The 15,289-nt window shown below is 38.8% G+C and overlaps 1 protein-coding gene across 2 annotated transcripts in view; it reads right to left on the reverse strand.

Annotated features, from left to right (window-relative positions):
- Positions 1 to 5,075, reverse strand: part of top1a (DNA topoisomerase Ia) — a 60,300-nt gene extending 55,225 nt beyond the window's left edge. The window contains exons 1-3 of one of the 2 annotated variants that reach the window (XM_084316469.1): positions 4,949 to 5,056; positions 4,459 to 4,483; positions 2,727 to 2,949 (exon numbers count right to left, since the gene is read on the reverse strand). In XM_084316469.1, the coding sequence (XP_084172595.1) occupies positions 2,727 to 2,949; positions 4,459 to 4,483; positions 4,949 to 4,956 (256 nt within the window). In that variant the 5' untranslated portion in view covers positions 4,957 to 5,056. Of the gene's footprint in view, positions 1 to 2,726; positions 2,950 to 4,458; positions 4,484 to 4,948 lie in introns of both variants that reach the window. The other variant, XM_084316470.1, reaches the window with a different exon arrangement.
- Positions 5,076 to 15,289: the final 10,214 nt, after the last annotated feature.

Here is a 15,289-nt window from a genome sequence, read left to right on the forward strand (position 1 = left end):
CCTTAAATGTAGGATAATTCTCCCTTTCCCCCCACCAGACTACTAGATAGCTCATGTTGAAAACGTATAGGCTCAATCTGTAAGGAACAGATCATACAGTCCCAAGAACTACTAGGCTAGATCCTGTAAACCAGTGAAACTTCACCCATTTTAAGAATTAAGTTATTCCTGAATTCATTCGAGATGTCTTGAATTGGTGATGTTACCTATTCGTAAAATCTGAGGGCGAAATGAGTGGGACAGTGACTTTGTCGAGCCATAAAAGCGCAAATTAGGTCCTGTATTGTAGTATTGCTAACAGATTGCCAATAAAAAACGATTAAGAGCTCAAAGAAACATTTTATCAGTGCCCTATTCATAGTCTATGGGAGCAGCCCCAGATTCTACATTGAGGTATTGCAAAGTCAATAGTTCCCTCTCTAAATCCTAGCTTTTGGAGAGAGCGATAGTCAAAGACAAATATTGAAGGTTGATGGGATAATTCAGATTTTTGGAACCATAGCCCCATTTCTCACTTACCAGTGGTGATGATGCATACTAGCTTCGGCTAGTCAGACACAAAATATGCAAAGTCAATGGGGTCAAGGCTCCTGCCTGTACAAGCTAGACTAAGATGCACGAGAATCTCCTCCACAAGGCATACAAGTAGATTTCGGTGAGACTTCAGCTTGTAGACTGCTGACTACATTGACTGTGCATTGGTTTCTGGCCCAAACATCCGGCGCTGGTATGAGGAACAGCATAGACTGTGCCAAGTAAGGACTATACCAACCAACATAAATCGGGTGAGTAAGAAATACGAAAATATCAGAACTATCCCTTTAGTCGTCTTGTCAGATGAAGAGCCCAAAATATTAACTCTTAAAACGGGTGCCATTCCCTTGTAAAATGAAGGGTTGAGAAAGTGCACTCTGGGCACTTGGGGCATGAATCTGAACATCAATACACCATATTGGAAGACTTCCCCTTAGATCAAGGGCATATTACATCAGTGACGACCCAAATATTCGAAGGGATGTGGGAAGGACCACAATGTAGCAAGAAATTATGAGGTGGTGTGTGGATCTTCAGTGACTGCAAAATAATAGTCTACTTCAGTAAAAGTAATTGGGGCAGGAATTCCTGTTATTGATTAAAAATACAATTTAAATAAAACAGCACATCCTTAATGTGACACAATCAACCAGGACAGCAAAGAAAAACGAACATTCTATTAGGAGGCTATGGGCGAGTTGTGAAACATCTGTAACAATGTCACATTAAATCTAAGGAAGACACTGCCAAGAGGACAGCTCCCCCTAGTGGCCAAACTAATCTGCAGTTCATTATTACTGTATGACACTGTACAAGACATGGGAGACGGGTTGTAACACGTAAGCTAAAAACAAGAAGCTTGTGCACCCTTTTATTCTGCTCATGCTGAAAAGGCAGAGCCGTGAGGAAATGCCCAAGTCTCACCTTAGTGGAGTGGAGGCTACACTGGTGCTTCAAAGTCAAGTTCACAGCAAAAGCAACACAATTACCCATTAGCGAGCTCAGGTTGAGAGGTGCGAGGCTTCCAAATGAAGTACTCAAGTCACAAGGCTCCAAGCAAGATATCCGTCCAGACACAATATTAGACACTGTACTGAAAACAAGTCAGCCCTCTCCCATGATCTGATATGAGCACACAAGATAAACATCCTTCTACAAAACATATAACATTTTGGCAAGAATGAAAGCATACTATGCAGGCCAAATCAGCTATATGCGATATGTTCCATGTTCTCTAAAGAAAACATCAAAACCTAAAACAACAATGTGTCCTTAGCGCCCTAATGTTTCTTATGGACTGGTCCAAATAGTCACAGGATGTCGATCTTTAAGGAGTGAATTATTGTACATCATTATGGTTGAGATCTCCATGTCATGAAATCTAGATCAGTGTCTGGCTGCTGGCGCCCCATCGTGCAGTTAGACAAAGCAGGGAATATATGTCCAAGAAGGCTCCATTCAAACATTAACCCCCGCCTCCTAGCCCACAGAGAGGTGACCAGGAGTCTACTGGATTAAAATAGTTGGGACAAGCCATTTATAGACTGTGCTCATTAGTAGGAAAACAAAAAGGACTGAGCCTTCTCCAAAAAGGAAAACACCAATAAGCAAAACTTGCTTTCTATACGATGGATTTTGTTTTCTATTACGGCATCCCCAAGCTTCCGTCAATAGAGCAACAAAATGGACGAACGGACTACTCCCGCCTGTCATCCTAAACCATCGTCCGACAACTACAAAAAGATAGGACGATATTTATCCTCATGGGGGAAATTTGTGTGTCAAAGGAGAAACAGGAGAGGGAAAGGAGGCGTACAGGCAGGATAATAGAATAAAAATAAAGGTTGTGATCTGCACTGGATGTCTATACACATGGGACATGCAGTACATTTAAAGACAATAATATCACTATGCACAGGCCACCCTCAGCACCCTGGTATAATATAGACTCTGAAGTCAAACCCAGGTACAAATATATAGCCAACTTAATTCCACCACGTACAAATATACATTACTCCATACCATGTCTTGGTCTACCCAGGCATAAATAAACAGATTTATCAATAATAAATATAAATGTGTATGAATTTGTGACATGTATGATTGAAGATGTGAATAAATTAATGATATTCGATTGTAGGATTCGGTAGTTAAAAAGTATTAGTTCCAGGTTCAATTCACTGCAGCGGTACCTCCGGCTTGGTCAGTTGTCCCTACGAACACAACTGGCATTGTTCGCAGGTGGGAAGCCAGTGGGGTACGAGTCCTGGGCGTTGCAATAACAAGTCCTACTGGTCGGTCAGGGCGCCTGTTCAGAAGAGAGGGGGTCTGGGGGTGATGGCGTGAACCTCTGACGTTACACTCTCCCAGGGAAACTCCTAGCCATCGGATGAAAAGCGGCTGGCGACTCCACATCTATCGAAGGAGGCATGTGGTAGTCTACACCCAGACAGACGGTAGGGCAGCGCAATGACCAGGAAGGAAAGTGACATAACGACTGAATTGGGGAGATGGGCGAACCAGTTATCCAGCCGTTAGCCAAGTGAATCCTTGCCCACGGCTGTGGAGCTGGGTTACTTACTACTGGCATAAAGGACTGATCCGGGGCTATTACTTTTACTATTACTTTGTTGTAGTTTATGATGTAGCCATATCATAATTAATTACTTGCAATATTGAGTTTACAGGGATTAAGGGTATAACAATACCTAAGGAACTAGTCAACATTAGGATATAATACTTAACATTGTGGGAAATGCTTGCTTCTCCAGATCCAGACAAGATGGATAAAAAATGTCCTCTGTGCGTTCAGTAGAAGGCTATCCCGTTGCAAGCTAGCCTAGCACCAATTAATTACAGACCACTAGCCTAACTTAAAAAATCTGAGAGAAGTGTTTTAGACCAACAGCTAGTGGTCAGCTTCAATTAATTTGTGCTAAGCTAGCTTGCAGCCACTTAGCTTTCTACTGAACACAGGAAATTGGTACCGACCTTCCAACTATGGAAAAGACAGTAAGCCCATTTCCTGTAATGCTGGTGTGTTCCTTTAACGTAAAATACCCTCAAAATTAGAACATAAAAAGCAGGCAATTGTGAAATAATTACAAATTAAAAAAGGTAGTCGTGTGTGCCCAAAAGACCACGACATCTCAGAAAAAAAAATAACTCAGCCCTGAATACTGTCTAGCCATTTTCACCAGATGCCCTACCAATAACACCAGATACAACTTTAGACCTACAACCTAGAGGGCAACTTCCAGTCACATTCCCTGAACCCCTAAACCTCTCCCCACTACAGTAGCATGTAATCCAAACCTTGTAGCAACTGAATAACTGAGAAACCAAAATGAACTTAAACTTGAGTAATATAGCCTTGCTAGCCCATTTAAACTTGAGCAGTTATTGAAGACATGATAGTGAAAATATGTACGGTGGAAATATCGCAAAAGAGTGTCCCTCTCCACGTCCATGGTCACCCTGTACGCCTCCACTCAGCCATCTGCACTTCAGTGTGTTCAGCTACACTACACTCAGGCCGCTGCTACAGCGAAAAAGAAAATGGCGCAGAGACTAAGTCCTCAACCCCCAAACCCTCACTTTCAGAGAGAAAATGTGCCATGTAAAGCCGACCAACAAGAACATCTAATGGTTTAAACTAATAAAACACATCAAGAACTGTACGTGTAGATGGTCAAATGGAGGTAATAAATGACTCAAATGTCCTTACGGGGCCTCCTTTTTGAACAATAGGCACTTGTGAGTGAGGCAGCGGACTTAGTCTCTGGACGCCATTTCTGTCCTCTGCCAAGAACAACTACCGTTAGCATGTTAGCACCAACTAAATGTGGAATATAGTGGAGACACGTCAGAGTTAGAAGATACTCCTATCGTTTCGGTCACCTCGGCTTGTTGTCACAAACTTACCATTGACCCGAGACCCAGAGTCGATCTGAAAATAAAAAACAAATACATGTTAAATGTCGGGTTCGTTGGCTAGCCGGCTGAGTAACTTTTAACTTGCTGGATGGCAGAGGCTCGTTAGCCGGGGAGCTACTGTAGCCCGCTATGCTGCTTGTGACTCTGCGGCTAACGCTCACCAAGTGTCGGGTAGCGAGCTAACGTTAGCTAGCGTTGATGTTTAAAACTCCGGTTCTCTCTCAGAGTTCACATTTAGGTATGTAGACGCATTAACTAGCCCGATAGGACCATTTCTGACCACACATGTAAACGCTGAGACATGTCAACTTGACGTTCCCAGTCAAAATTATTACAAACATTGGCTAAAACGCTACCGTTGCCGGCTAACTCGACATGCTAACCCAGGGAAATAAAACACTAGCGAAGCGAGATTTTTTTTATGTAACGTTAGTTGGTGTCCACTTGAAATGACATGAGAAAATACTTCTAATGTTACCTGGTCATCGTTGTGGGAATGATCGCCACTCATTGCCTATTCTTTATCTGATAAAAAAGAAAGTGAGAAACGTGTAAGGTTAAAACACCGGCGAGGAGATGCAGGCAGGCAGAATGAAGAAAGAAACAGTTGTGCAATTCAAGTCCGACTTTTGTACCAGTGCGCAGGCGCACGTAATTTAAAAGGGTGGAGAACGGGGTTGTAGCTCCTCCTCCCAAAACGTGTTCAATTCTCTGGCCCACGTTGAGCACACTAGCTATTAGGGGCAACGTTACTACCGTAGTCTATCAGCTTGCTCGCTTGTGTGTATGTTTGTCCATTAGTTTGTTTAACAAAAACAAACACATAATCGTATGGTCTTATTGTGGCTGTTATGATATTGTGTTGTGCTTTAACTTTTTTACTTTATTAATTTTTTTTGTAAAGTACTTGAGTAATTGTACTTCGTTACAATACTTAAGTACTGTTTTGGGGGATTTGTACTTTACTTGAGTATTATTAGGTTTATATACTTTGTACCTTTACTCCATTACATTTCAGAGAAAAAAAACATACTTTTTACTCCTTACATTTAAAATGCAGACCTACAAAGTACAAATCTCACAGGTCCAACCATTTTAATTAGTATATTTTAATTGTTTATCTGGCCGAACTAACATTAACGTTATTAATCCTGTGGCCGCAGGTAAACAGCCAATCAAATCCCCATCAATGGAAAATGAACCCACCCATACCCATGCTGATTGGTCCTTGTGCAACACTAGAAAGTGGGGATCATTGATTAAACACCTGCTATCAGAAGACTAGACAGTCAGATACACATTATGCTGTGGTTAATATTGTGATATTATTCAGGGTACTCCAGTATTCTGTCTTTAATATTGTGATATTATTCAGGGTACTCCAGTATTCTGTCTTTAATATTGTGATATTATTCATGCTGTGATGTGAATGCCGTCCATGTTAGTTTACCTTCATTGTCTATCGCAGAACACATTCCATTGTGGGCAGAGTGTATGCTTGGTTTCATTCCAGCCTTGCCTAAACACCAGCTGATGATTTCACTAATTGGCTCACCTCTTCAACTAACTCACCTGGTGCAATGTATAGTTAAAATGAAAACTTGGCCCACAATGGAATGAGTTTGAGACCCCTGGTCTATCCCTTTCAAAAACAAAAAAAAATGTACTTTTACTTTTTAGTACTTAAGTACATTTAAAAGTAGGACTTTTTTACTTTTACTCAAGTGTGTTTTTAGCCAGATACTTTTACTTGAGTCAGATTTTGAGACGGTACCCATACTTTCAAATCAAATCAAATCAAATTTATTTATAAGGCCCAACAACACACGTTAATGTCCCCATGGGCCGTACAAGTCTTCTTTAAACAAGTCAAGAAGAAACATAACAATAAGTCAAGAACAGAACAAGAACACCATAAGGTCCAACAAATTTAAAAGAAATGCAAATAAATGAAAGAATGCAAGCACTCCCAGACATACCCCACGCGAAGGTAAGGAAAAACTCACTAAAACCTAACAATAGGGAAAAAATGCTCCACAGGCAGTGTGGAGGAGAGAAACCTTAGAAGGGCCATTCAAGGGGGGATCTCCCTTCTTAGATGTCTAGTAGTATTGCAGACTAACAGTTGGTAAGCATGCACTCAAGTGTGTAGTGAAACACAGATGAGTGCATGCAATAGCAACTGAACATTTTGAAAGATTAAAGATAGAGCTGATAGCAACTGAACATTTTGAAAGATTAAAGATAGAGGTGATAGCGAATCTATTTGAGGCACAGGGGCGGCGCAAAGAGGGTCGCGTCCTCCCCGTCTTAATCACGGGACATTCAACACTCCGGTCATTGCTCCGAGACAGCCGGAGACAGGGAGATAGGGGGCGGCGCAGAGAGGGTCGCAACCTCCCCGACATCATCGCGGGACGTCCAGCACTCCGGTCACCACTACGAGGCCGCCGGAGACAGGGAGACAGGAGGGCACGCAGAGAGGGTCTCGCATCCTCCCGGTCAGCACTCCAGGAGAGCAACTCACAGGGAGACAGGGAGACGGGACAGGCGTTAGACAGCTCGCGTCATTGTAGTGGGCGGACATAGCAATAGATACAAGTGGTAAGCATATATGTGAATAGAGTAGATATATGAAGTAAGCATATTATGTGAATAGAATAGAAGTACTTAACCCAGCAATGAAACCGCGTTGACAGGCCAGTTGACAAGACCACGGACAGACGACGGTAAGTAGCTGATCCATGGCCTCGGTGGTGCATGTAAGTATAATTTCTGGGTACTTTTTACACCCCTGGCTGTCATGCATAAATATAGGCAATACAATTATAGTAAAGATAAACAAATATGCAGTGTGAACAATATAATTAACGGTGAATATAAGAATATGAGCAGGTAAACAGTGTAATCAAAGGTGCAGATGGGGGTCTGTGTATGCCCTATCCTTTAGTATATATAGAGTTTGAGAATGTTTACATTCATATCGGGTGAACCATGTACGACTTTTAGCCCTTTTTTATACATTTCAGGGGACCAAAATTTATTGTACAAATTAACATAAACTTAAATAAAGTCCTCATGTTTAACATTTGGTTGCAAATCCCTTGCAATCCATGACTGCCTGAAGTCTGCAAACATTTAAATGTAAATGCAACCCTTAAGCGGTAATTTGTGAAATGATTTAGTCTTCCCTGCTAACAAAGAAGAGATCAATGCCCCTCAGTACATTTTAATGGGACTTAATGGGATTTTAGGTGTAGAGTCAGGACTCTCCATCGGAATAATCAAACACAGTATGCAGTGTAGTTGAATTCTGGGTGGTATTTTGTACAGTCCCTGAGGGTTCTGGGCATCAGTACAGATGCAATTTCAGTAACTTTTTCGTGTCAATAGGTTGTATGCGCAAGCATCCAAATGCATGCATTCACACACACACACACACGCGCACGCACGCACACACGCACACACACACACACGCACACACACACACACACCTGACCGCCATGCCAAATTTCAGCCTCATAGGGTGACAACTGTGGCCATGAGAGGGTGGGGACACTTTGTGAACAAACCAACCGACAGAGTGAGCTGGTCATATAGATAAAAAGATTTAGATTTAGATTCAAATTTATTGTCATTATACAGCACAAGTACAGTACAACGAAAATTGGTATCCAACCAGAGTGAAAATGTAGCAGTAAAGTGTAACAGCAATATAATAATAATAATAATAATAATAATAATAATAATAATAATAATAATAATAATAATAATAATAATAATAATAATAATAATAATAATAATAATAATAATAATAATAATAATAATAATAATAATAATAATAATAATAATAATAATAATAATAATAATAATAATAATAATAATAATAATAATAATAATAATAATAAGACACATTGTATAGCACCTTAAGAATTGTAGCTCAAAGTGCTTCACAACATGACATCATACTGTGACATCACAAATGTTCTAGAATGTTTTATTATGACATCATACTGTGACATCAATAATAATAAGACACATTGTATAGCACCTTTCATACAAGAATTGTAGCTCAAAGTGCTTCACAACATGACATCATACTGTGACATCACAAATGTTCTAGAATGTTTTATTATGACATCATACTGTGACATCACAAATGTTCTAGAATGTCAAGTAATATATACAGATATAGATATAGTAAAGGACTATGTGCAGGTAAGTACAGACAGGTGTGGATAGGTATATATGCGGTGAGAATAAATATATATGTATACAGAATTATAGTACATGCTATCATACAGAGCTATTAGTTATATGCAGGTGTACAAGCAAGTATATAGAGGGGTTATATGCAGGTATATTCAGACAAATATTGGTGTATATATATGCGATAAATATAATATGAAATGGGGGGAAAACAGCACTGTTGTACATACTATCATACAGAGTATATGGTTAGACAGTGAAAGCACTAAAACTGACTTGAAAGACACTTATAGTGACAGGAAGATGATGATTTATATTGTCTTTGAACCCTCAGGGACTGAAAGAAATACTTATTAGTGTGCACAGAACATCTATCTATGCAATCCGTCCATTACTTTTCAAGATGTGTCGTTCTCAGTTTGGCCTGATGATGGCAATAGAGGAGAGGTCACGGGGTGACCAACATCAATGGGATTGTTCTTTCAGGAGCCATGAATGCGCATTTGAAAATGTACAGGTTATATGCCTGGTGGAGGCATCAGAGGAAGGTTCAGGGGGTCATTCAAATGAATACGGGCTGGGAAGCTGATTTCTAGGGCAAACCGCCATATTATGTGATGGGATCACTTCCACTGAATGTGTGTTTTACAGGCAAATTTAGTTCTGGGTTAGAGTTCTGGGTTGAAAGATGGTTTGGAAGAAAAATACCACCATGGGAGAAACAGCAACCCTTCTTTCTCTTCATCCCTCCCTTCATTTGAGTAGTTTTAGTGATTTCTCAATGCAAATTGATGTCAGCGACCCCGGTCAATTTACAATTCAGTCATTTAGCTGAACGCTTTCATCCAAAACGATTTACAGATTGTGAACAAGATGTCACCAGGAGGGGTACATCTCTGGTGGCTAAGGGTCAGTGGCGTTGTACGTCAAATAGTATCGAGCTTGAGTGTTACACTCTGAGTGCATAGTGGTATAGACATATTAGCAGGATAGGTATAGGAATGGTAGCATAGTATTAGGGTACATAATAGTAAAAAGGTTAGAGGGTTATTTAAAAATAAAAAAATTATCCAGATATTATTTCAGATATTGTTTGAAGAGGTGTGTTTTTAGTCGACGGTGGAAAATTGTCTGTCAGCTGTCCTGACTGTAGTGAGTTCAAGGACTGAGAATAGCCGGCTTCTCTTTGATGACCCGGATAGGAGTGGGTCTGAGGCGGCCAGAAGATGCAGAGCGTAGGGGTTTTGCTATGCGTAACAACCGTCTAATTTCCCACCCACTTCCTGAGCCCTATAGATGTCCCCCTAATAAAAAAGTCTCTGCAAGATGGGCCCTGCTGGAATAGTCTGTCCACATCTGTGACCATAATGAAATATGAACGTATGCCACGTTGGTTACACTGATGTAGTCATAACAAAGTCGGTTCACTCTGCCGCCATCTTGATAACGGGAACTAACAACGGGAGACTAACAAGACTTGACCTGTGTCTCTTTGAATAGAGAGTCATCCCATATACGATTCAGATTATTTTATTGTCACATCTTTTTTAAATGTAGGCCTACATACATTCAGAAAAACGTGAGATGCTTGTTTTCCTCGGCTCCTCATTTGTAAACATAGTACACAACGTATATTCTATCTATACAAACTATAACTGTAAACTATATAAATATAAACTATAACTATAAACTAAATAAGATATAAATAAACTATAACTAAAACTATAAACTAGACATGATGTGGACCTGAGACTGAGGTACTGTCTGTCAGACGGCATATGAGCTCAAACAGATTGTGGTTTGGGTGGCTGGGGTCTTTCAGGATCCTGTGTGCCTTGCTGACGCACCACTTGGTGAATATACAATCAGCATTCAATACAAGTATACAATCAGAATATAGAATCAGTCATGTCATAGTTTTTTTTTTTTTTTTTTTTTTTTACATATGTTATGTCTCTGGTAAATGATTGATGACACAGAAGGGTTCAATTTGGGTAGGGGCGGCCATGTTTGGAGTTCCCGACTCTGTTAAAGGCCTCACTTGGAGGCAGCTAGACATACAGTAATTGCTTTCAGCTCTTTTTCTGGCTCTTCTAGAGGACTGATGATTTTCACTAACCCTTTCACTACCACACTACAGAATGTTAACCCTTTCACTACCACACTACAGAAGGTTAACTCTTTCACCACCACACTACAAAGGTTTAACACTTTCACTACCACACTACAGAAGGTTAACCTTTCACTACCACACTACAGAAGGTTAACCTTTCACTACCACACTACAGAAGGTTAACCCTTTCATTACCACACTATACACACATGCCATCATTATGGGAAATGTGCTTACAATCTTCTCCAGAGTCAGCCAAAAATATAGACACAGATTTCCTCTCTGTGTGTTCAGGAGAAAGCTATCTGGCTACAAGCTATAGCCTAGCTTAGCGCAAATAAATGAAAGCGGATACAGACCACTAACTATAGCCTAGGTTTGGTCAGAAATGACAATTTTGTGATAGGAACCAGCTTCTACGCAAGCGGCATCCAATGTTTCGACCACAGATTATTATTTTTTTTATATACTTTATTGTGTCAAAGAAAATCATTTTACATTTAGGTATAGTATGTGTACCCACATACACATACACAACTGCACCTGTCCATACTTACATACGTACATACATACACAAATGTACATATGCATATTCCAAATCTTGACACCCTTTTTTTTTTTACCCATCACCCATACAAAAAACAAGAGACAAAAACACAAACAAAGGGGCGAGCACCAGCATAGATCCCGGATCGGCACACATCCAACATCCATCCCTACCCTCCCCACACACACACAAGAAAAACAACAAACAACAACAACAATAATAACAGCAAACAAATAAGAAATTAATAGAAAAAAGGAAACCAACCAAAAAACTAAACATTTAAATAAAATAATAATAAGTAAAAAGGCTTGAATTTTCATTGTAGGTATAGCTGTAGGCCTAAGGGGTGTTCCCCAACAATTGATCAGTAGATCATCACTGTTTCATGTTACTTAAAATCTTCCTTAAAGACTGATCTGTCTGTCATCTAGTACCCCTCCATAGTTTAAAGAGACCCCATCTTTTTCCCAGCATATTTTCATTCTTATTGATTTTGTAGGTTACCTTTTCCATACTATATATGTCCTCTACAGTTTCTAACCATTTGTTTACTTTCGGGGGTTCAAGTTTTTTCCAAGCTCTTGTAATTTGTTTAAGTGCTGCAGCTCTCAAAAAAAAAAAAAAAGTATAGTTCTTCTTTTTGTAGCTTTTTGGGGCGTGTTCCTAAGAGTATATCATGTTTTTCTATACCCACTTCCTCAAACATCTGTTCCATTATGTCTAAAATATCTGACCAGTAGATTTGAATTTTTTTTACATGTAAAGAAAATATGTGTATGGTCAGCATTCTTCTCCCCACACTCCCTCCAGCAGCCAGGATCATTTTGTGCGTATTTGGACATACTCGATGGTGTTCTAAAGTACCTCATATTTATTTTCCAAGCATACTCCTGCCAAAAGGGTGATTTTATGTAATGGAAGATATCTTTAAAGCTTTGATTCCACTCCTTATCTGGTATATGTTTGTTTTCTACCAACGTTATGATTGAATAAAGTATACAATGCTAATTAATACTAACCTACCCAAAAAGGGGTTAAAGATGGCACATATAAATATATGTAGCATAAGAAACAAGCTAGCTGAGATATCAGAGATTTTACTATCAGACAATTTCCATATTTTAGCTATATCAGAAACACACCTTGATTCTACATTTGAGGATGGGGCATTGCAAATTGATGGATACAACATTTTTAGAAAGGACAGGAATGCATTTGGGGGAGGGGTTGCTTTTTATATTCAGAATCTTATTCCAGTGAAGATTAGGGAAGATTTAATGAATAATGAAATTGAAACATTATGGCTGCAAGTACACTTGCCTCATTTGAAGCCTATGTTGATCGGTTGCTGTTATAGACCACCTAGTGCAAATAATGTGTATCTAGAACAAATATGTGACATGTTGGACCAAGTGTGTGATTTGAGTAATGAGATTTATTTTATGGGTGACCTTAACATCGATTGGTTTTCATTGAAATGCCCATTGAAAAAACGACTTCTAACTGTAGCAAATGCATGTGGTCTATCACAGGTAATTAACAAACCAACTAGGATATGTTTGAAAAAGGATGGTAACCAGGTCTCAACCTGCATTGATCACATTTTTACTAACAATGCAGAGCTATGTTCCAAGGCGGTATCTGTAACTGTTGGTTGTAGCGACCATAACTTAATTGCTATTGTGAGGAAGACTAAAATGCCAAAACTAGGACCTAAAATAATTTACAAAAGATCGTATAAAATGTTTAATCAAGACAGCTTTGTGAAGGATGTTGAAAATCTATGTTGGTCAAAGGTGTTGAGGGAAAAAGATCCTGAAAAATATCTATGGGAATTTGATACCATTTTTATGCCACTTGTTGACAAACATGCACCATTGAGAAAGTTTACAGTCAGAAGCGTCAGAACACCATGGTTGGATGATGAACTAAAAGAATATATGATAGAACGTAATCGAGCTAAATTAATAGCAAATACATCAGGTTATAAATCAGACTGGGAGGTATATTGTAAATTAAGAAATGTTGTTACAAAATGTAATAAGAAGAAGAAGAAATTGTATTATGAAAATAGGTTTAATTATATAAAAAATGACAGTAAATTATTATGGAATACTCTAAATGAAATAATGGGCAGGAATAAGAAACCTACCCCATCCTTTCTAGAAACGGAAGGAAAATTCCTCACCAAACCAGTTGAGATTGCTAATCATATTAACAATTATTTTATTGGAAAAGTAGATAATTTAAGAAATAATATGCAAACAATAGATAATGAAAAATCTTATTTATTAATAAAGAATAAAATAATGAAAGATAAAAATTGTCAATTTAATTTTGATAGTGTGACTATAAGTAATGTAGAATATATGTTAAGTACCACTAAAAACAAACCACCAGGTGTTGACGGTCTTGACGGGAAACTTCTGAAATTGGTCCCTGATTTAATTGCCCCTGCTATCTGTCATATTATAAATCAATCCTTTAGTGAATGTTTGTATCCGCAACAGTGGAAAACTGCCAAAGTAATACCACTGCCAAAAAATTTGAAATTGCCATTCTCAGGATCTAATAGTCGTCCCATAAGTTTACTGCCAGTTTTGAGTAAACTGATGGAAAGAATAGTAAGTGAACAGATTAAAAGCTACTTTTCTTTTAACACATTGACCACTGATTTTCAACATGCATATCGTGAAGGACATTCAACAGCGACTGCTTTAACCCAAATGACGGATGATTGGCTGAAAGAGATAGATAAAAAGAAAATGGTTGGAGCTGTCTTGCTTGATTTTACTGCAGCATTCGACATCATAGATCACAAATTCTTACTTAAAAAACTTGAATGTTACGGTTTCTCCTCATCTGCACTATCTTGGATGCAAACTTATTTAGCAAACCGGAAACAAATCGTTTTTTTAATGGGAGTTACTCAGAAGTTAAAACGGTAAGGTGTGGAGTACCCCAAGGAAGTTGCCTTGGGCCTTTGCTCTACACCATATTTACAAATGACATGCCTCTTGTCCTAAATAAGTCCTATATTTCTATGTATGCGGATGATTCAACGATTTACACATCAGCCTCAACAGCCAATGAATTAAATACGGTTCTAAAGGCAGAGTTGCAATCAGTGATGGAATGGATAAAGAATAACAAACTAGTTCTAAACATATCAAAGACAAGTAGCATCATTTTCGGTTCAAACCATACTCTAAGAACGAACCCAGTCTTGAAACTTTTGATAAGTGATGTGGTAATTAATCAAGTCCAGGAGACTAAACTCCTAGGGGTAACATTAGACAGTAAATTGTCATGGTCACACCATATAAACAATATAGTAGTGAAAATGGGAAGAGGGATTTCTGTTGTTAAAAGATGTGCTCATTTGTTACCACTAAATTCTATCAAACAGGTAATTCAAGCTCTGGTTTTGTCAAATCTTGACTATTGTCCTGCAGTATGGTCGAATGTAACAACGAATAAACTGAAAAAATTACAAATGGTACAAAACAAAGCAGCACGTATAGCGCTTCGCTGTGAGTACAGAACTAATGTTGCAGCGATGCACAGTTGTTTAACTTGGTTACTTGTCAAACATAAATTACTCTGCTCACTCCTTGTATTCACTAGGAATATTCTTGTTACAAAGATCCCCTCAATTTTATATAACAATTTATCAATAAGTCTTGACAGACACAACCATTCCACCAGACATGCTTCTGCACGAGGTTTTACACTTCCAAAAGTGAGGTCGAATGCAATGAAGCGAACTGTCATGTTCCGTGGTATGCAGGAATGGAACTCTCTTCCCAGACATGTTAAGCAGGAGAATAGTAAATGCCGTTTCAAAATCGTGGTAAAACAACATTTTCAACCAAAGAAATTGACATTCCCTAATAGATAGTGTGTACGTAAATGAAAATGTATGTGTCTGATATTTTTATCTTGTATTA

This window comes from Notolepis coatsorum (genome assembly GCF_963971535.1).
Source record: "Notolepis coatsorum genome assembly, chromosome: 6".
Classification (NCBI taxonomy): Eukaryota; Metazoa; Chordata; class Actinopteri; order Aulopiformes; family Paralepididae; genus Notolepis; species Notolepis coatsorum.